Raw genomic sequence first — 23427 nt, 5'->3', positions numbered from 1 at the left:
GGCCGGGCGGCCATTCCCTCCCGGGCGGACCCCCTCGCCCCCGGGGGTGCTGCGGCCGCTGCCTGCCCCCGGCCCCGCTCCTCACGGTGGAGGGCAACCAAAATACACCGCCACCAAAAGAAAAAAAAAAGCCAAACAAACAAATAAAAAAGAAAGAGAAAAGAACAGAGCGAGCGAGCGAGAGGGAGGGAGGGAGAAAGGAACCAACTCCGAGACTCCCATAAAGAGAGGCACACACAGAGCTAGCGCCCTGGTGCCGATGTGTGGGGAAACAATAAGTACTCGAAGTTACCTGCCCTGCTGCAGAAGAAGGAGGGTTTGTTGATTCTCTTGCAGACATCTGCAGACCGGTGCTTTTTTGGAAGAGGTTTTTTTTTCTTTACAAACCACAAACGGATGTGAGGCAGGGAAGGTGTTTCTTTGACTACTGAAGTCAGGCACCTCTTTTTTATTCTTCTCAGTCTTGTTGTGTACCCCCCCTCCCCTCACACGCACACACACACACACACACACACACACCCCTTTTTGCACGAACGTTAACAACAACACACACACACACAAAAGAAAAGGAAAGGAGTTTGCTTGATGTTTTAGTGAAATGGACGTAAGATTTTATTCGCCACCTCCTCAGCCTGCAGCCGCTCCTGATACGCCTTGTTTGGGACCTTCCCCCTGCCTGGACCCCTACTATTGCAACAAGGTGACTCATGTTTTGTGTCGTCCGAGGTGTTTTATCTGTGCTGTCGGGTCTGTGCTGTTGTCGCGGTGCTTTGCATGCGCGGGGCTGCGCTTGGCGAGCCGCGCACCAAGTTTCCCGGTGGAGCCGAGGGGCAGCGGCGGCGCCCGCGGGGCTCCCGCGGCCGGGCTCCAAAACACATCCCGGGGCGGTTCGGGGGCGGCTGTGGTGGTGGTGGTGGGGAGCATTTTCCGTAACATCTTCCCTTTCCGCGAAACAGCGTGGAAAGGGATGTTCATGTGGAAGACCTGGATCTCCAGGTCCCTCGGTCTCCTAGTAATAACAAAAAACCACCCAGCGTCTGCCACAAACCGGCGAAACTCTCTGCGCCACCGGGTGCCCTACAGTTCATATATGTCAAAGCGGTACTTGGCGGTGCTGGGAGCACGTTTGTGTGTGCATGTGTGTGTATATGCACAATAAAATAGGGTGACAAGTTGGTTCAGCACAGGGGCTCGACTTTGTCCCGGCTGTGCAACTGCCTCACTGATCTCTCTGTAACTTGATTAAATTGCTGCAAACAGGGTCAGTGTCTGCGAGGAGCCAAGTTTTAGTTCCCCGAGCCCTGGGGAAGGAGGAATTGCAAAGGAGAGTCGCGTTAGCCCAGGCGCTGGGTTTGATTACGTTAGTTTGGTGCTGCGTTCCCAGAACACTTCGCATTACTTTTGCAGCCGAGCAAGGGGCCGGGGTTGTTGCATTGTTACTGCCTCTGTGGCCTGAGCCAGCTGGTGCTTTATGCATGAGCTGCACTTTCTCTGCTGTTACGGAATGGGCTTTGCACATGAATAAAACGCTGGCCAGAGGAAATAATCAGGAAGTGCGAGCTACCCAGAGCACTTCTGGAGCACACCCCCCTGCCAGGGGAGAGAGCCGTGAGCAGGCACTTCGCTAAAGATCTGCCTAAACCTGCGTGTTTAGGCGCCTGTTTCCCGTCCGTCTTGGAAGTCTGTTGTTGCGGGCTGCAGCAGATGTTTTTGCACGGCGAGCTCCGCCGCTTGCAGCGCGCGTGGTCCTCGCTTGCGGACTGGCCGTTTCGGCGGGGCGCTGCGCGGGCGCGGGGGACTGCGCGGGCGCGGGGCGAGGTGCCCGGTGCGCGCCCCGGCAGGGGCGCTCCGCTCGCTCCGACCCGTTTGCGAACAGCACTGTTTTGCACTCGCCTATTGTCACGGCGGGTTCACGTGTCAGAACGATATTTAGAGCCATCTCTTTCGTTCCTGGCAGCTGCCTAGATTCAGAGATAAATAACAAAATAGAATATGCCTGTTTTAAAAGCGCAGAGGCTGCAGCACTGGGATGAAACCCTCTCAGTTTTCAGGAAAGATTTCCCACATGGTCCGATCTACCAATCACAACAGAAAGGACCAAATTCATCCTGGCTGCAATTCACATACACTCAATGGAGTTATAGAATTCAGGGATAAATCTGGCCCTTTGTGGTGGATGCCTAAGGATATTTCAAGAGAGATCCCAGAGGTATGATTATTAGCAAGTGTTTTAAGTAGCTGTATTTTGCAGTATCTGTCTAGCCTGCCATATAGAGCAGAAGTTTGTGCAGAGAGTGAACTTTGTTCAGTAGGGAGAGTCCAGATGCCTACAAGCATGTATATGTGTTTTAAGTTTTTAAGTGCTTTTAGTAATCATGAAGCTACTACCCTTGATCTGTGAGTTGCTATTATTTTCTCTATTGCCTGTTTTTGTGAATTGTAACCATAAAGCATTGCCAAGTATGAAGCTTGGGGTAGAATTAATGACCTAAGCACCGAAGTGTCTGAAGACCCATTTGGCAATGAAACTGGACAAACGTTATTAAACCTATCAGTGATTTAAAGCTTCAAAAAGAAGGTAATGACTTGAATACACATTTCACTCATCATTCTTGAGATAGTCGGCCAGATTTAATTTAAAAGTTAAATGCTTTGGAAAATCAGGAATTACTTCAATATATTAAATCATTTTCCAATTAAGTTCCTTAAATCATTTTTGGTGGGTTGCACTGCAAATCAAATATATTAATTTAGAAAGTCGTTTTCAGAATTTTTTTACTAGCCGGTTAAAGTTTCTTTTAAGTCATGCCATGTATGAGGGAGCAAACTGTTCTTTTTAAATGCAAATGAGACACTCATTCAGTAGACAAGTTGTAACTCTTCTATTTCACTTTGCCTGAACTGATAATGTACTTAAAAATGCACAGTCATAAGACATATGTTTTATGCTTGGAAAAGACTTACAAGGAATGTTTCATGTAAGATACTGAGTATAGGATGAATGTCTCTATCAGATGTCTTTGCCACTGACCGTTGATTATATTAAATGGACGGAGTAGGTTTGCTAGGCCCTGAGAGGCATACGTTTACTGAACATTTCATTTTTCACCCCCTTCACTCTCTCCCTTCACCCAGCATGATTAACATTGCTGTGAAAACTTATCTGACTTGTTCTAAACATGTAGTCATGTTACGGTATTACTCTGTCACTCATGTTCATGCTGTGCGTGTTTAGGAAGTTTGCAAGGGGGCCTGCAGAATTTTCTGCTCAGGAAGTTTGGTTGGCTGTTTGCAGTTGATCTCCACTAGTAAAGGAGGTGATTGCAGGCGTGTGGTGGATCCATATTCTGGAGTAGAGTGATGGTCTGGTCTTGATTAGTTGTTTACCTTTGACTAAATTCTGCAGAACTCATTCAGAACTGGATCTTGTTTCCTATAAAGTTAGTAAAAGCTTGCTTTGAACACTTACTGGTGGATTTGGCCCTTGTTTTCATACTTAGCTTTTTTCTTTTAGATGAATATGGAAGATTTTGGTAAACTATGTTGTAAGTCTACCTGAGCTGCTGATAATTTGGAGTGTATTCCACAAATACTTAGGCTTTTAAGTTTTATAATTGTTCTGTTAATACTGGGATTTTTTTCCTCATCAAATGATTGTTCGTAGCATATGAGTGGGTTCACAAATATGTGTATTGGAGGTATTGACAGTGCATTTTTCCGTAGTCAAATGCAATAGCGTAGATTCAAACAGTCCCATCTTATCTTATGATTTTCAGCTGGCAGTCTTTGTTTCAGAAGACTGCTTAGATCTTTATTTTATAAACCTAAAATAACATTCTAAGCCTATTAACCTAACATTTCTCTCTCTGCTGTGAAAGATCATTATGCTGTGCATATGTTGTTATGCAGCCTTTTCCTTGTTTCTCTCGTATTACCCATGGAGGGAGAAAAGTGAAAGAACAATGCAAACAATGTTGGTTACGACAACTGTGTGAGGTATCTCTTATATAAACAGACAGGCTGGACGGTATGTTGCTGCATATAGGTCAGTCTTTGAAATAACACAGTGGAGCTCTTACGCTGGACAGGCAGATTTAGAGTTGGGGTTAGTACTGTTCGCCTCTTGAAACTTGAAGCATAATTGCATTTCAGACATGTACAGGCTAATAAGAGTAGTCTGCTCAGTTGAAGTTTATTTTAAGAAGGATCACGTTCCTTAATTGAGGTGAATGTTACAAAAGAAATAACTTTGATAATCATAGTATATTAATTCAATAGTAGAATATGGTCAGGGATTTTGAAGTACTTGAAGAAGTCAGATTAAAAGTTCAAATGTTTACGCAGAGAGCAATAAATACAATTATTTTTTGCTTTTCTTTTTGAAGTGTCACCTCCAAAGATTGCTTCTATCAGTACTTTAAGAAGAATTGGTATATTTTCATACTTGTAGTTTTACAGTGTTTTCAGATATCTTCTCACATAAAGTGCAGTTACATAATTATGGTTTGACACAGCTAATGACAGGGATGCTGACCCCTGCCAACCGTAGGGAGAAAATAATGGTCTTTACTGCTCCCAATGGTTAGCCTTGCAGAATTATGCACTAGATTCTTCTGTGATTTGCTACCTGGTTCAAAAATAAAGGAGCCTACAACTCATCTTTCTTGTACTCACTGGTAGTTGTCAATGCAGTGGAAAAATACAGTCAGACAGCAGAGGTAAAGTAATAGACTATAGTTGTTTTTAAACAGAGGGATACAGAGAAAAAAGAGTGAGGGGGAAGCAAAACCCATCAAAATGAAAAAAAGCAGAGTAATATTGGACAAAAGCGGAGAGGGAGGGACAGTACAGTACTTTGTAATACTGCTAGTAACTAGAATTCCGTGGACTAAAAGTACATATATTTTTATACAACATTTAGAATAATTTACTGCGTAAGCTTAACCCCACCATAGAAACTACTCTTCATAAAATGTTCCATGACTGTTTACAAAGTGTACGTTGTTTCCAGGGGCTCGCTACTGTCCACTGTATCTCTGAAATACAGAAACAGAATTTGGGAAGGCCAGTGCTCTAAAAGAGTGCTGAATTCTTGTGTTAGTGATTTGGCAGAATTTTAGATTATGCTGACATAATAGATTCAGCATTTATTTATTTTTGGTATTTTCCCCCTTAGATAACTATCGTAACCCCTACTACGTTAGGATCAGACTTGAAATTTGTTGGTGTTTCTTTAAGAAAATATTAAACAGTTACATTACTTAAAGAAAGGGTTAAAAAGTTACATTGGTTGTTGATTGTTGATTTTTAAAAATATTAAGCCTTTTAGTTAGTTTCCAAAATTATCTCATGGAAAGAAGTGAGATGAACTTTTCTTTCATGGGTTACTATACCTTAGAATGTAGTCTCAGAGATACAGGCAAACTTCAAATATGCCTTAAATCCTTAAATTCCAGTGTTTCAGAAAAGCTGTGGTCCCAATTTTAGTGGAATATAGAAACTGATTTATGGATGTGCTTTTGAGAACTCTTTCTATGGATGTATTATAAACCAAAGTATTCACAGTCATTCTGTTTTTTGGATTTTTTGGCCAAACATTAGTACTTTGAGAAAAATTAGATTTTACTGTTTTATCAGAAATGTTGTATTTTATCTTTAGAGCATTACCCCCAACCAGCCTGTGGTGGGGTCCACTGAAAAAAGTGAAAACCATAAACTATTAAGAATGCTGGATATGAAACACGCTACAGTGAGATGCCTGCAGCAGCTTTGGTGGTTGCATTAAACCAAAGAGCATTCATAGGAAGGACTCGCTGCTGTGGAGCACTGGGCAGTCAATGCCCGCTGAATTCGGTGCCTGTTGTGGATGATCACACTTTAACAGGAAGAACTGAGCATCCTCCTGTCCTCAACTTCCCATTTTAGCAGTACTTTCTCTTTTTGGTAACACTGCACAGAAGCATGAGAAGATGGACTGTGTATAACATTTGCATATAACATGATTTTTATTAAGCAAAGAAATGCCCAAATCATGGTAGGATTTCGATCGAAATTCTTGGATATTTAAATCTTGTATTGATGGCAGATATAACAAAGCTGAGATCGTAGAAGTAAAAAGCTTCCCTTAACTGCTCTTACAGCATAACTCAAAAGTGACCTGAAAGCACCACTTCTCGTAGTGAGAGGATGGTGCCTGGATCAGTTCAGTCCTTAGCTTCAGGAACTGGCAGCAGTGGCAATTAGTGGCAGCTTTGTTTATTTTTGTGAAGTGGACACATGCTCTGTGGATGTCTACCATGGGTTGCATACACTAAAATACTCATTTTAGCTATGACTTAACCAAATTCAAATGTTTTTGTTGTTGTTGTTATACAGTCTAGGTACCAATTTTCTGCCCAAGGAGTAATTTCTCATTAAAAATGCCAAGTTATAAACTGCTCTAAAACATGGTTTATAATGGAAACGCCAACAGACTGTTAATTATAGCAATGTTTCCATAATACTTTAAGAAATGGAATTTACATTAACTCAAATGAGATTTTCTTGGTCATAACATTTTTCCCTACAGCATTCAGTTCGAAAATGGCAACATTGCACTATTCTATGGTTAGGCACAGATTGCCTAGTGTCAGCAGCAGCAACAGCCACTGACTTCCACAGCAGCAAGTGCACAGAAGAAAATTTCTTCTCCCTCTCTTTTGCTCAAATATCTGCTTTTTTATTTTTTTTTAAGTTTTAGGTTAGTAAATCAAGATATTGATGGAAATGCTTAATTCTTGATTTAAATCTTCAGAGTTAAAATTGTTTTTACAGCAGAGATCTTGCTGCTACTGCCATTTGTAATGTTTGTGGTTTTCTTTTGCTTCTTGTGTTTGCAGTATGTAATTTATTTTTAGCATTTGAATTTCATATGGGTCTACTAATATTTATATCTTATCTTTCAAATGCACATATGCTAACACTGTTTTTGAACTGTTCATTTAGTATTTATTGCTAGGCTGATATTAGATTCGATATAGACCCTGGTAGTATGGTTTCCTCCCAAGAAATACACTACCTTCTAAGTTGCAAAACATACTTGAATTACATGAGCATCTGACAAATCCAGGTTAGTGGAAATGTCAGAATGTTTTAGCATTCACAGTCTTGACTGTTAAACCTCTCTCTACCAATCAAAAGTGGCATGAGTGGCTTTTTCAAAGGTACTGCTGGCTAAGCATGGAAATAGAACTGCTGTTGTAGTACTTTTGTCTCCTGCTTTTGTTATTGATGATCGTATGGTCTTAAAGTTTAAACAGAAGTTACTGTAGCTGGAATATATTTCTGTTATATTAATGAAATCTCCAGTGAACTTCAGTTATTTTTTCTATACACAACAAGAAATCAGAACTCTGAAATCAGAAAGTGATAACCTGTGCTTAAGGAAAATAGTCAGTAAGGGAAGTATGTCCACAATGTGAGACCTAGCAAAAGATTTATCCAGACAGTTCCTGCCAGAAAAGTGAAAAGATTATATGTACATATAAATTTCTACTGTAGCTATACTACTATATTTGTATATACACACATATATTTCTATTTCATTACATATTGCTTATTTTAAAGAAAGTGAACTTGCTATGAAAATTCATAATATCTATCCTGTATTATAAGTAGCCAGCTTAGAACCCATATTGTGGTTGCGGTTACCAAAAGTGCCAAGGTTTGTGTTCATGAATAAGAGAAAATATTTGTTCCTTATATGATCATCATGTTAGCATCAACCTGAAGTCATGATAAATAATAAAAGGAAAAATAATGGTAAAAACGGAAGATAACCTTTCAAAAGAGTATAATTTTTTATTTGGCGGACACAGTTGTGAACATTAGTCATAGAAACCTGCATATAGTAGAAGCTTAATATCAAAGATAATGATTTATTTTATGTTAATGACTTTCTGCTAGGGCATAAAAGACTGCTCATAATGGACTCTCAGTGCTGTGTTCAGTTGCAAAGGCTAATGGGATAATTCTTCCCAAAATTAAACTTTTTGAAGTGAATTATGGTGTTATTTTTTCAAGTTAACTCTTGAAAATGTATTGGCAAACTGATCTTTTAAGAACTCCTTATAGAAAAATATAAAACGAGTTTTTTTCTTCAGTATCAGTTTTCTTAATTATGTTGGAAATGTCTATTTATGTTTTATTATAGTTCCGAAGTATATTATTCATGATGTGAAAGTCATTCACGTCAGTGGTTTTATCATAGTACAATCAGTTTTTTGAGGCGAGGTTGTTTTTGCAGATTAAACAAAAGCAAAGAACCTTTTTTTTTTTTTAGTGGCCTAGCCAATAATTTGCTAAATGGTAGTAAAACTTGTAGTTTTACATTGAGAAGTTTTTAAAATCATGTTTACAATTAGTTATAACCAACGTTATATTTCAATAAGAGATAATTTGCCTACTAAAGTTCACATAATGTGCTAATCATGTCTAGTGGTTAATAAAGGCCTCCTATCTCACTCCCCTGATGGCTATAAAAGGCTATTATGCTCATGGCAGCAGTTCAGGTACAGCTGCTGTGTGTTAATAATGCATCATTGTCCCACTAATAAACACAGCAAAGGTCAGCAACCCCAAGCACCTAAAACACCTATTCTCTTTCCAAAATATTTATTAACACCTTAATAGCATATCTATTCATTTTAGGTTGGATTATATCAGTTAATGACCCTCCTGGAATCTTGCGTGTTAAGGTTTTGCAGCCTGCTTTCTGTGGTGGCTTGTAGTACCAAGCTCGCCTCCTAAACATTTCAGTTTTGTTGCAGCTTCTGTAGTTGCTTTAATTTAGTTTAATTTAAGATTAGTATTCCATGGTCACTTTGTAATTAACTTACTTTGTTACTTACTTTGTCAATTTACAATTTTTCCTCAGCTAATTTGAGATTGTATTTAGAGACTGGATTTTCTTTTTCATTAATGAAGACTCTTTAAAGCAAATGTAATTATGTGCTAAAAACTATGTGGTTGTGTAACACATGCATTCACATATGTACACATGCATACCCAGAGAGATATGTATATATATCTATAAGCACACTTCCTTTAGGCTTCATACATAATTTTATGTTAGTGACTTATGTTTTCCTTTTTAGGATAGATTGCTGTATTCATAAAGGTTTTTTAAAATGCGTTTTCTACTGACAAAGAACATATTCACATGGGATTTCCATTTTGCCAGGGAAACATGCAAATCAATAGGCCAGCACTTATCTGCATTAAAATTAGGTATACTGTAATTTATGGGCACAGTGACATTGTATTTCTCTTGCATAGCCTCAGATATTCTTTAAGGTAGCCTGGCTATGTGTCCTTAGAGAAAAGCAAAAGTGTTAATTGAACAAAATCTCATTTTCTCATCTTGTAGTATTGTCTTTTGTTTTCTGTTACTCATTTTGAAAACCTTATGGTTTTTCTGTGCTGTGTGATTTACAAACAAATGTTCAGAGGGCAGAAGAATACAACTACACTTCCATCAAGAGAAATGAAAAAGCTTAACTAGCTGAAGGGTTTCTATTTGGTGTAGCACATAGCTTCAATGACACATTTGTCATGCTTTAAATATATAATGCATACAATAAGATATGTACAGGCACAGTTGTGATATATGTAGTGTCTGGCTCCATTGCTACTGTTTGTAGTCTCTATGGTTGTCATACGTTGTTCTTTGCACATCATATCCTTACAGCAGAATTTGACACAATTTCTAGCTTTCAGTCCTGCACCATTTTCATTGCACAATATACGTGAGTTTGACAGGGTGTGTTGAGGACAACTCTGGCAAGCAATTGATATTTTGAAGTGGCAAGCGTTTCAGCAGCTGCCTGCTTGTGAAAAAGGAATGATAAGATATACTGTATTGTTAGTTTCAGGCAAAGCAGTAAGGTTTAAGCTCTGTAAAAATGTACACATTATTCGTCAGTGGTGAAGCAAGCCTTTTATGTTTTTTAGAGCTTAGCTCTCTGGCTGATGTGAACTAGAATGACATTGGTTTAATGGTCAGTAAATGAATAGGAGTACTTTGAATTTGAACTGCTGCCAATTTTGCACCAACAAAGAGACTGACAAAAGAAAGATTTTATGTGAAAGCAAAGCACAAGCAATGTTTGGGAAGGTGGGGAGAGGGGTAAAGGAACCCAACAGAAATATTCTTTAACACAGCCTTGTAAAGATATAGAAATTGTTAAAACACATCCATTTTACATGGCTCATCAGCTACAAACCTAAGCTGTTTCATCTGATGTTCTTTCAAACCTGTTGTATACACATAGTTTTTCAGAATATATTCATATGGAATTTACAGTGTGTTTTTCTAAATACCACACTGTGCCCTGAAGGCCTGTTGGCAGAACATCAGAGTTGTCCACTGCTGGAGTTCCCAAGTCTCTCTCTATCTGGTAGTGGGAAATTGTAGTTTAATCAGTTATGGCACTTTCAGTGTGTAACATTCATTAGTAAGGCAATTTGTCATGACTGTTAATAGTCAGGATGCATCTGCTCTCTCTTCAGTTACAGAGCCTGATAAGTAAGAGGCAAATATTTCAATATCTAATAATATTAACATGTTTGAAAACTGTAGTTCAAGGTTAGTGGTCAAAACACAAGCAGCAGATTAATAACGATCTATTTATTTTTACTGTTTTACCTTTATAGATATGATTTTAAAGTACGCTAATGCTATTATGAGTTGTACGTTATCTGATTAGGTATTAAAAAGTAAATGTTGGCATCTGCAATGTTTATCAAAGACTTTTTTTATGTACTATTTACTCTATTTTCATTAATTAAAAGCTAAGATGTTTTCAGAGTTACAAATAATTGCTCCACGTAATTTTCCAGTGCTTCAGTAATAAAGCGTTAACTGTATCATTTTTGGTAGTGCAGGCTTTTTACAGTGTTCATTTTGTGGCCAGGCATCTTAGAATGTTATAAAAGATACTCTTTAGCACCTACCAAATAGACAAAATACAATTAGAAAAATGTCCTCTTCTCCCTATAAACTAGCTTGTAATCATTGTTCATTGTTCTAAATATGAAAGGTTAAATTGTTTCCTGCAGCCAAGAAAGGTTAGAGGGTTTTTTCACATATATCTGATAACCCTCATGTATTACATAATATGATAGCTTCACACACAATAGCTTTGTGACACATTTTCATTTTTAATGAAAAGCCCCCCAAATTTTAACATAATGATTTCTTTAGAAACTAAACCCAATCTTGGTAAAATCCGTTCTTGCTAGTAACAAAAGCTGTCACTGTTTAAGTTCCTGTTCAGCAGTTAGTTGGTACGCTTCACTGGATGTTGTCAAAAAGGCTTTTCTCTTGATTGACAACCCCGTAGGAATGTGAATGGAGATTTTAATTGCATATCATGTGTGCATATCAGAGTGAGTGGATTCACTGACTCTGCTTAGCTCCATATCTCTACAGGTCAGCCATGCCAAAATACTTTTTTAATACACAATTGATATATTTTCCAAAGAGAGATAAAAAGTGCATGCAAGTGAGCTATAAAGCAAAATATTTCTGTGATTTTCAGAAGAAGAATGTGTGCAATAAGTTTTCAGAATTTCAGAAACAAAATTAAGAGGTATTTTAATATGTAAACTCATTTCAGTTGTAAGCTGGCCAAAGATTGCTAGAATATATTTTTCTTGTGGCATTTGCTAAGACAAGTGGGTTTATCTTTCTACTTCTTTTTTTCCAAGAGTACTTTGAACAAAATCAGTCAAAAAAAAAAAAAGCAAATGGAAAAATTTACTGAGGCAGACTGCCCTTGAATCTTGCGCCTTTATAAAAGACGTGGAGAAATGGTGAGGCGTTCTTTATATGTGTGAGTGATAACAGGCTTTCTTAGACATACTGGCTTTCTTAAACGTACTGGCCACACTATTTTGGCAAAACTCATGCTTTAATGGGAGATTTACTAGGTAAGGACTGGCAGATACATCAGTTTTGAGCCTAATAATAAGACAGGGTTTTGATATCAACTGTAATGGAAGTTTAAATATATATTCTTTTTTCCTTAAGAACAGTAAATGATACATCTTTGCAAAATGGCACTTAAACATTTTCCATAGCAAAGACCATTGCAGGTGAGAATGACAAAGCCAAAGATTCATTATTATGAGTACTTGTCATATTTTGATGTCTTGAATTAGATTCCAAGTTTCATTTTACATCAGAAACCACAACGTTGACTGCATTTTTTTTTTTTAAGATGATAAAGCCTCAGCAACTGAAAGCAGAGCTGCATTACAGTTGCGGGGAACTTTTAACTGAATTAGGGTTTTGTGCCTGTACAGAGACATTGAAATCTAAAGGAGGGTGATAGTTGCACTTTTCCAGAAGGACCCCTGGGAAGGAATTGTTACTTAGTCAAAAAGTTTTTTCTTTGTTTGCCAGTGCTCTTGGATGAAAAGCAAACTGGCTGCCTTTTGCCTTTTTACCCTTTTGCGTGGGGCCAAACTGCAGTTTCAGTTTATACGTGTGTAAAGGGTGGGAATGGAGGATGCCAACCACTTGTTGAATCATGAGGCTGCTAGGCTGGGGCACATCCCCTTGTCCAACCACCTTCTGTGGGACGCTAGCTCCTGTACCGAGCCTGTTAACTCTTGATTTAACTCTAGGCTAACCTGTATTTTGCCCAGTTACGTCTTGAATGTCAATTAGCTCTTAGTAGTTAAAAAAATGGATATCTTAAGAAGAAAAACATGACTTTTACTTTGCTTTATTTCTAATGAAGCAAACCCTTGGCTGTCAGATCTATTAAGAGCTGACACTCCCAGGGATTTTCAAGAGTTACAGGCAGAAAATAGAGGGGAATGGCAAATGGAAAAGGTAGTAATCTGACAGTAAGATTCCCTCAACATGATACACATTCAAGTTGCAGTGCTATGAGCAAAGGCAACAATGAGGAGCCATAGCTTTCTGGACATCTGAAGGTGTTTGTGCAGAGATTGTGCCTGGGCAAAGTTGTGAAGCTTTGCAAGTTTGAGACCTCTGGCTCTTTTGGTCTTGATAAAGTGTTTTCTAGCAAGAATGTCTAACGTTCTTCCTGGATTTGGGAGCTTTGCAGACCTGGTGGTTGTGATGGAAGGCCCTAAAGCATATCCTAACTGAAAAAAAATCTCTTCCAATGGAGATCCTTCCAAATGACAGTGGAAGCAAAAAACTGCCAGAAGTGAAAAATATTTAAATATTTTTTTCATTGACATGGAGAGAAAATATTTAGATTGTGCAACATGGTAAAGGTAGGCTCAGCTTTTGATGAAAATCAGAGAGGACCCTGAAGCTGTGATTTTGGATTAACACTAGGGCCATTTTTGTAAATCACCATAGTAACTCTTGTAATAGTGTTGAGGAGATTACAACATTGCTATCATGAGGACTTAATTTGTTCAGGATTTTGTTAGGTTATGAAGTCAAACACTTTAAGGCTGAGAATGCCAGATTTAAGGATGTCTTGATTTTGCTCTTTTGTATGTCACCATTGGCAGGAATTGATGGAATGAAACAGTGGATGTGAAGCAGGTGATCATGCCATTGCCACTTTATTATTAAGGCTTTTAGACAGCCTTAAATCTCACATTTTCCAACTTTTGAGCTCTTGAATTTGTAACACAAATAATAATCTTTTGAAAATAGCTTTTTTGTGTGTTACTGACTATCTGGATCATGTCCATGACATTCATAGCTCTTGTCTATCAGGAATGCTTGAGTCTCTTCAACACTGCTGCAAAGATTTCTCTGCTGCAGGGTTAACTCTGCTCGCAGCAGGGAGAAATAGGAGAGTTTTGCCACGGGGAGTAGGGTCAGGATTTTCTCTGGCTGGGAAAATCTTGAGCTCTGTTACCTATCCTTTCTTTCTATGGATACCTTGATACGGGCTATCATGAGGCACGCTTCTGTTTTACAGATTTCAATGTTCTCCTGTTTACAGGAGAATACTTGTGTTGGTTATTATTTTATCACAATGCCTACATTTTGCTGAGGAACCCAAGCATAAGTTAGGGTTTTAGTAATTTTCAACTGTTTATATTCAAACAAAACCTCAAATAAAAGGCAACTTTTCTATCTCAATGTCTTTTCTTCTGCTGGATTTCAAAGATGTGCTGCAAATTATGGAGCTGGTTGAGTTTCTTTAAGACTAAAAATACTCCTTGAACTCCAAATACAGATATTGTGGCCCGAATTACAGTAATATATACTGTAGTTAAACATGCAATTATGAAATATGAGAAACCTTTTTGTATGTATCCTTATTATCATACGTAGTTCCTGTGCTTATACAAACGTGCGAAGTAGCATCTGTATAGTGTATGTTCATATTTAACTCTCTAAATTTCTATAAATTAGATTAGTTGTAGTAAAAGCAGAGGATTTAGTATACAAAAACTGGTTTGTCCTCTAATGTTTTTCTTTGGAGCTACCAGGACGTTTTCCTTGTATGTAATAATGAAAGCTCAGAGAAGAAATATTTTTGAAATGGAAAAATATATTATTCAGTTGAATCCATTACCCTTTTAAGAAGGCTCTTATTCCAAAGGACTTTCTCAAACATTACAGTGGAAATACTAAAGCAGCATTCTCTAACGTGGCATTGTTTTTATTCACTCTTTTCAGAAACTCAAAATGTAAATACTAATATTTACTGCAGAATAAAATAGGTAGAGTTTTTAATTAGGAAATCTTTGGTTAGGGGAGAGGACAGAGGTAAGAGGAAGACTGCAGACTTTCTAGGAACAAGAAATTAATTGCAACAGAGGTAAAAATAGCCCTTAGCCTGGTGCTTCAAAAATGATTGTCTGTGTTTCTAGCAATGCTGGAAGCATTTCATTATATTAGAGCTGTAAGCATATTCTGAAGCAGTGGGACACCTTGATGTTCTAGACCTGGAAGTTCATTTTCTGCCATTCACTCACCAGGATTTCTCTTATTCTTACTAATGAACTTGTGGTAGACACATACAAAGTTGAAAATAACAGTAGTAGAATGCATATTTCCCTATCTGTTAGGAGTTACAAATCGATTTAGAAGACAACCATAAGGTCTTGTTATCCTGGATAAGCATGAAACTTTGGGTGGAGGAAACGTGGACTTTCCTTCTCACTCTTGTAGCTGAGCTATTGTTCAGTCAAGCATGGGAGAGGAGAGCCGCCAAAGGGCCACAGAGTGTTTAAGAAACTCAGATAAAGGAAAGAGCTGTAGTTGTGGTCCATGAGCCCTGGTTCGAGTATGTATTTACATTTTACCATCACTGAATGTTAGTCTCCTCTCTGCTAGCTCCTGTTATGTCTCAAGTATTCTCCCTGTGCTCAGCTTTGAAAAGACTGATGAAGAGCATTCTTGCTCAAAGTACTTGTTGCCTCAGGATTAGGGCTTTGTATTAGAGCGGAAGAAATGGTGAAGTATTTCCTGAGACAGAGGGAGTTGGTGAGAAGCTCAGAGTCCAGATAACTCACAGACAGCAGGTGTCCTGAGTGGTCTTGGCCAAAGCTGGACATCATTTCCACTAGACACCTGACCTATCAGGGAAAGCTGAACAGCTCACAAAATATTTAAATAGTAAGGGAAAAGGGATACCACTGGAGGGGCTTAAATTCTCTATAGTCTCAGGAGAGAGAGGAGGTTGCCTCATGCAGACTAACTTTCACCTGCAGTTCTTCAGAGTGATTCAGAAGTCCATGGTTCAAAAACCTGCTGTAATAATAGGCCTATTTTAAGGAAAGCAGCCAAATTCAGATTTACATGACAGCACAGTTATTAGGATTAGAACTGATCAACTGAAGTTACGATGGTTTTAAAAGTTCTATGAATGTACATTTACAGGAGTTTTTATGGTGCACTATGTCAGTCTTTCTGTGGACTCACATGGAGACTGACTCCAAGCAGTGTTTGCTGGCTCACAGAGCAAGCCCCAAGCTGTGGAGGCTTCTTTGTGTTTTGAAGAGCAAAGTACCTTCTCTCTGCAGTCCATGAAATGACATGTTAGCTATCCCATCACTGCCCTCATCTGCTGCTTTCCTGACTCGCTGTTCAGTAGAAGTCTTGATGTCCTACTGTCGAGGTTGTCTCTTTGCCAGCTGATTTACCATTTCCCACTAGGGAATGTCTTTTAAGAAACTAGAGTCCGAAAATATCAGGAAACCCTGTTGTGACAGTTACGCTGATGAGGTCACGTAAGAAGAGGAATGGAGAAAAATGTCCTCCCAGAAGTAGATCTGGTGAGAAAAAGATCCATGTCTAGCTACAGAGGGAGAGGTTCTTCAGCACAAACTTAATTGTGAAGGAGGTCTGGAGAAACACTCTATGAGTTGCTGTGACACCTTATGTCTCATTCCCCCCAACTCTGATAAGACTGCTCTTCTCTGCGTCCCAGTTTGTTACCTCTTAACTTGGATGAACACTTCATTCTTCCTCAGCAACAGGTCTTATTTCAGCCCTTTTATGGTGGTTCAGTACTTTATGCCTGTAGCTCTTAAAAAAAGGGGGAAAAAGACAAATTTGATGTTGAGAGTAATTGGGTACAAGCAGCAGACCACTCATTTGCGTGATTTTTTTTCCTTTTAGGACCACTCCACAATACTCTATAAAGAAAATTTTGCTATTTGCTTTTTGGTTTTTTTCCCCCTTCTCCAGCTTTACAAATACTAGTTGACTGCATAGCTGAGAAGCTGGCAAATGAATTCTGCTGCACAGAAATAGTTAAAAAAATCACCCCAAGGTTATTAACCACACCAGTGCTGGAGTAGTGAAAGGACCTACTTATGCGCACAGAAGAGGGAAAGAGAAAGGTCAGAATTAGAGCTGGAATTCCATACTTAGTTTGAAATTTCTAGTTATGGCAGCATATTTTGTATATAGGGTTATTACTCTTTGGCAAGCCCTGCTGTGTCTAAACACTTTTGGGTGGGCTAAGGATGAAGTTTCAGTTTAACTCTGAATTTTCTTGCTTTTTGTGGTTTTCAACATTAGATTATAATAACATTTCATGAGCACCAATTTTTATGGTACAGTTCATTTGTAGAAGAGGCTATTTTTACACAGTCCTAGTACTAATAGAAGTCTGTTGCATTAGGTTTCAAAAGGTGAACTTCATTATGTTTTTCCTGACAAAGCAATGTATCACCCAGGAGACAGAACTATGACAAGCTGTTTGCAAAATAATTCAACAAATCCTGTATTTTCTTACTATTTTGTCCCATTATCCTAAAAAGGAATGGAGTCATGAGTACCCTCACAGTGCTTTAGTATATGAGTTGAAATACACTGCTGAATATCATATTACACTCTGCATACACCACTTGTATAGGACTGCTGATGTCTGTCACCAGTCCTTCTTTACTACAGTCTCCTGTTCTTAGTATCTTGTATGTAGACTCAGTGCCGCACAAATTTAAAGCTACTGTCTTTTTAGTGTTAAATTTTTAATATGTTTCAGCATTTATAATGATTTCATTACAGTACTGAACAGAAATAGACTTTATTTTTTGCAGAGATGCCACTGTATTTGAAAGAGGAGCAATTATTTCCTCCCTTGAAAAAGTGTGTGTACAGTACATTGTGCACTCTGTTCTGTATGTATCTGTGTTTCTAAATTAGTTTATATCACCTCTGTTATAAAACTCCTTTTCTCCCACCACTACTATGAAATTGCCTTTCATACTCAGTGTAACCTATGAATTGGTCCTGTGAGTGAGTCACTCCAAGGTTGTTGTTCTTTCCTTATAACTATATTTATTATAAAGTACTGTGCTCTCACAGAATCACAGAATGGTTGAGGTTGGAAGGGACCTCTGGAGATAACAGACCCTCTGTCATAACAGACCCTCTCTGTTATGTCCATCTTGTTCAGATGGAACAGTGTCTGCTGAGATGGAAAAGCAGAATGCAATATCAGAATACATTTAAATGTAATAACATATCCAGAATCTTTCTTTTTATGGCACAAAAATAACAGTTCTCCTGCCCTTATTGCTACTTTGGCTTTTAGAGTCTTGTGGTACCAGAGAATTTGAATCACAAGCTTGGCCTTGCAGTCCTTAACCTAGCAAAACTGCCACTAATGTCCGGAGGAGTTTTGCTTCCTCGAGGACTGTGATTTGGCTTTATGTCAGCTACATAACCCTGTCTTAGATACCATTTGTTCTTAAATAAAGATTTACATAAGCTTTGTCATTCTAAAATACAGTGCACATTTCTTGTATTAACAAAATGATACACATGGGCTTAATTTTCAGGATTATTGCATTTTATACGTACTGGCCCTAAAGAAACATTACCGAGAACAATAAATTTGTTTTTTGTTGAGTGTTGCTTTTCCTGTAAGTATATATGCCTTTCAAGGTCCATCAAAGGCAAAAGTTTTAAAGGGCCAGTGATAACAATTACAGTCAAAATAACACATTTAGCTGTCTCTCCTGCAGTTGCAAAAACTGTGGCTACGGTTCATTTGAGTCACTCCTTCCTCAAAATATTAAGTTAGTTTAATTTTTCCCTGGATAGTTTATCAATCCAAAAGGTTGTCCATTAGAAAGACAGAAGTACATGCAAGCTGTAAAACTGGGATAAGAGGTAAATGCACCCACTGATAATCCTGCCCACTGCAATACTCCCTACAAGATTCCCTGCAGATCCTTTTTCCAGTAACTAGGATAAACAGTACTAATAGTTGATAGAGAACTTAAGAGGTTGAAGGAAACTGTCATGCCTGAAAACTTTTGTGTAAAGCTATCACATAACTTTCCATATGTTCTCATTCTGCCCTTTCAGAAGCACTTGACTCGCACGAAGCTGTGGCGTTCCTAGGCTCTTCTGTCTGATTCAGGCTGCCTCTGAGGCATCTCCATACCTCCTTGAGGGCCTACTGTTAAAAAGGGCCATGTTTCTTTTCAACCCATTTCATCATTACCTAAGTAGATACATAAAATTAAAGAAACGATATATTTTCTCAGTACATGAATGTTGTCCACTGTTGCTTTTGAGCTGTTTCTTGACCTGGTCTTATGTTACAATTTTGTTACTATAATCTACAAGTCTTCTGTGCAGCTTGGATGATGTGAATTTATGGCGTGCTGGCTCTTCTACGATAACTTTCCATGCAGACACTTCCGTGCCCCTATAGAGTGCCTTTGTGTAAAGATACTCCTCTTTGAAAGTGGTCTTACATTATCATTTCATGGGCAACATTTCTTCAGTGCAAGTTTTCATCTGGATCTGTGAGCTGGTCTGGTTTACCATGTATGAAGTCTAACAAACAAGCAACTTTTTAGTTACAAAGAAATTTTAAATGGGCTTTAAACCAGTTCTGAAACCGTGCCCTAACATTATATCAGGATTTCATGCAAAACAGTGAATACGCTTCAAATTTATATGCTAGTTTTGTAGGCACTAATCTGTCTTTGTGTGCAAATCACATGTATACATCTACCTTGGGTGTATTTGGGAAAAGCCTATAGATGCGGTATTATTGCAAGTAATACAAGAATGAAACATCCTAAAACTCAAGAGTGGATGCAATTCTGACAGCAAAGAGTTCTACTTAAAAATAGATTGAATGTGATTTGGCCTTGGCAGCCCTGGCTAACTGAAGTATATAACAGCCATCTTAGTTTGCAGCAGTTTAAATCTGTCTTTAAAAGTGTTTCAGGAATCATTTTAAGGTAGAATAAGTCTGAGAATATGAGATATACAGAAGGAAATGTTTCTGTCTGTCATGAAAAATCTCTATCTAGATAGAGGCTGCAGTGATTGTGAAGAAGAATGATAGTATCTCAGCTATACAGTATGCATCTTTGACTGTCAACATTTGCATGTATTTAATGGATTGAACTGTTTTAGAAACACTGTTCTTAGGATACTTGTCAAAATATTTTCTATAATGGATGAATTTAAATCTAATTAACATATTCATGTTTTAAACTTATGAGCAGTGTTTTTTTGTTTTGTTTTGTTTTGTCCAAAGAAGTGAATAATTTAACATGTATATCTCAGGTTTAAATTGAATTTAGATGATGTCCAGTCAGAATACATCTTACTCATCAGTACAACTGTACATAATCATTCACTAATATTCTCTTAAATGAGTGAAGAATATGTTTGATAGCTACAATCTCAATAACTGTGGAAATCAAAAAAATGTGGAATAATAAAATGGAGATAGAATTACATCTGATACTTGTGTTTTGTGCAAAACATGATCCATACTTGTAACACTTGTAAATAAAGGTGCAGGAGCAAATAGCCATCAGGTAAGAAGACATCTATATAAGCTCTGTGCTGAGTTATGAATAATCTTTTGTTAGTTTCCCCAGTAATTCAGTACAATCAAATACATAGATGTAAGTAATATCATGTAATAGCTTTTTTGGAATTGATAAATATGCCATGGTCTTGAATTACTAGCAGTACAGATGTGGCTGAGAAGCTCCATAGTTGGAAAACTGATTCCATAAAAGTGAAAAGTTAGATCTTAAAAAAAAATCAGATGAAAACAGAACCTTTATGTTACAGAAATAAAGTTTGTCCAAGTACTACTTTACATAAATTGGGACAAATATTTAATGATGTGTTAAAAAGAAATATGCAAGTTTAGCACTGATAGCCTTCAGGCTCCAGGTTGGTTTATTAACTATGAATGGAATAGAATTTTGGATTAAGGAAATAGGATATTAGTTTTCTCTATCTTCAGAAAATCTTCAGAAAACTACCTTGATATCAGTGTTTAAATTAGAAACTTATTTATGATTGTAAAGAAGGCTATACTGATTGCTTTCTAAGGCTAAAATAAAGGTAAAGCTTTGGGTTGGGAATTCTCAGTGAAAACTGACATGGAGATATTACCTCTATCCCCCTTTTTTTTTTTTGTTCCTCTGGTTTGCCAGAGTGTGCCATAGCCTGTGACTTCCAAACTTATAAAATTCGTGTAAAGTCTTATTAAAAAATGGTGAAGTATATGCATGGCATGCAAAACCTGTGTATAATGAATGATACATATAATTCATGTGAAGGACATCTCTAGATAAAGAGTTTTCTAATGTGAAACAACAACCAAAGTTGCTAGTGTGTACTACTGCCCTTTCTTGACTGAGATAACTCCTGTATGTATTAGCTATCCCATTAAGTGTTGAACTGTAGTTTCTTTGCCCCACTGCTCACTAATCAGTCTCAAACTTCTGGGTGAACTTCTGTGGAGTAGGAAATCGCATTCAGTTCGCACAGGCAAACTGTATTGAATCTGTGTTTAAAATGTTCAGCATATTTTAGAAGGCAGATGGGTTTGTTGGATTAGGTTTGTGGCAGCTGGCTTTATCCGAGATGTTTGTGGAACTGTGATCTGTTCATCTAAGCCCTACCTGTGCAGTGGTGCTGGTATTTCTGTGATGGTGACATTAGGTATGCTCATGTGGCGTGTGGCACTGGCTAGCAGGGGAGTTATAATGTATACGTGGGTGCTGCTGGGATTGAGTGGCATGTGTGTTGTCAATACTTGGAGAATGGATGGCAGTTTGGTGCTTCCTCCTCCATGCTGTATATTTTAGCTGAAACTTTATGAGTAGTACCATTTGTAGAATTCAGATATATTTAATGAAGATAATACATTTTGTAACTTGGCCTGCTTTGGTTCAGCACTCATAATTTATTTATATGCTGGTAGCATCCATATTTAGTGCTGTATAAATTAATAACACTGTATTTAGTAAATATGAACTATAATCATTGTGCTATTTAATTTGGGGCTAATAAGTACTTGCCAGACTAATGTGTAGTCATGTAGTTGGGCAGATGTACAAAAATGTCATTAACTTGTTTTGATTTGCAGGCAGTGATGTATGTGGCAATGCCTGTGAATACTCCTGCTTTTCTTACACCACAGCTACCTCATTTGCCAAATATGGCTATGATCCTTTGTCCATGTTAACTGAGAATGGCATCCTTATTCATCATGTGCAGGGTTTTTTTTTCAGCCATTAAAATGCTGTTCAAAGACTGCTCAACTGAGGAAAACTACAGAATAATACAGAGTGCTTGTTTATCTGTTGTTATAAGCCTTCTGTTTTATCCCATTGTAATAAATGGAAAAAGGAACTCTCGTGGCTGAATGCAATGCTGTTGCTAAAGAGCAGAAATTCCTTTTGGGACATCACCATTAATAATTGGACCAGGATCTGCCTGAAATACTTTCATCAGCAATGTCTCTGTTCAATGTTTCTTCTTTTATTTTTTTTTTGACCTTCTGAAAAATAGTGAAAAACACATTAAGATAATTTACATTAGTTGTCAAAACCTGTGTTTCTTTCTTTGATAATAAAGGTTTCCATTCCTTGATTAAATTTATGTTTATATTTGACATTTTCCAGGGATGCATAAATTTGTATGACAGTTAGAGTCTACATACTCCCAGTACCTAGTGCCAGGTTGAGTTGAATTTGGACACATCACATAAATAAAAGTGGTTTTATGTTTCACCTTCATCTGGTAGGTGAGCACTCCACCTTTTCTTGTGAAACATAATCGGTTTTGACATGGCAAAATTAGATCCTGGCTATTTATTATCTGCTGAAATCAAAAACCATAACTGGGAAAGCATGTGGTAAGTCCATTGGAGCAGCTTGCATGCAGAGAGGAAAAGGGGAGGCATTCCAATTTTATAAGCTCAAGGTGATTTTCTCTAACACCTAGACCATTTTAATTAATTACCCTGAAAGACTGAGTAAATTATTATTTGAATACTTTATGGCATTACATGTTAACATTTCAAGGACAAAGTGCTGTACTTTTCTTTTCAACAATGCTTCATCTGTCAGAATATATCTTCTGAATTTATGTAGTATACTGCAGTGTAAAGGGTAGTCAGAACCTGAGTACTATGAATTATTACAAGGAACCTGAGTCAAATATGATCTACTGAAATGGAAGCCCTAATATTTGTGGACACCTGGTGGGGACCCACAAATTAAGAAAACCACAGATCCTGCTTCATAAGAATTAAGAATTTTTAATCTTTTTATTACATGAATTCTTACTCTTTTTGACATGAAACTATTATCTGAATGCCCTTAAAACATTGGTTGTAATATGGATACAGGCTTTGCTGCTAATGGCATTTCTGTGAAGTATAGCTTTGCATGTTTGCAGGAAGAGATGGTGTTTCACTTGCACTGCTTACACAGTGTACTGAACAGGTCCGTTTTCTCTCTGCTTGCAACTTTCAATTTTGACACTTTAGCTTTGGGAAGAAATCGTGGGATATGAAACAGATACCTGCTTGGTGGAGATACCTATATGTTTCACCGAACCTATCTAAATCTATAGTGTATGCGAAATGTTGGAGGTTGTTTAGATGATGTTTGTAACCAAAGCATCAGCAGTGCTCCAGCTTTACT

At 37.8% G+C, this 23427-nt stretch overlaps 1 protein-coding gene across 1 annotated transcript in view; it reads left to right on the top strand.

Annotated features, from left to right (window-relative positions):
• The first annotated feature begins 505 nt into the window (after window positions 1-505).
• Window positions 506-23427, top strand: part of TOX (thymocyte selection associated high mobility group box) — a 220762-nt gene continuing 197840 nt past the window's right edge. The window contains exon 1 of the mRNA XM_026054696.1: window positions 506-700. Within this exon, the coding sequence (XP_025910481.1) occupies window positions 599-700 (102 nt within the window). The 5' untranslated portion in view covers window positions 506-598. The remainder of the gene's footprint in view (window positions 701-23427) is intronic.

Source organism: Apteryx rowi, unplaced genomic scaffold (assembly GCF_003343035.1).
Source record: "Apteryx rowi isolate R43461 unplaced genomic scaffold, aptRow1 scaffold_96, whole genome shotgun sequence".
In the NCBI taxonomy this organism is placed as follows: Eukaryota; Metazoa; Chordata; class Aves; order Apterygiformes; family Apterygidae; genus Apteryx; species Apteryx rowi.
Note: the sequence above shows the minus strand (reverse complement) of the source record. Positions and strands in the feature narration are given on the sequence as shown.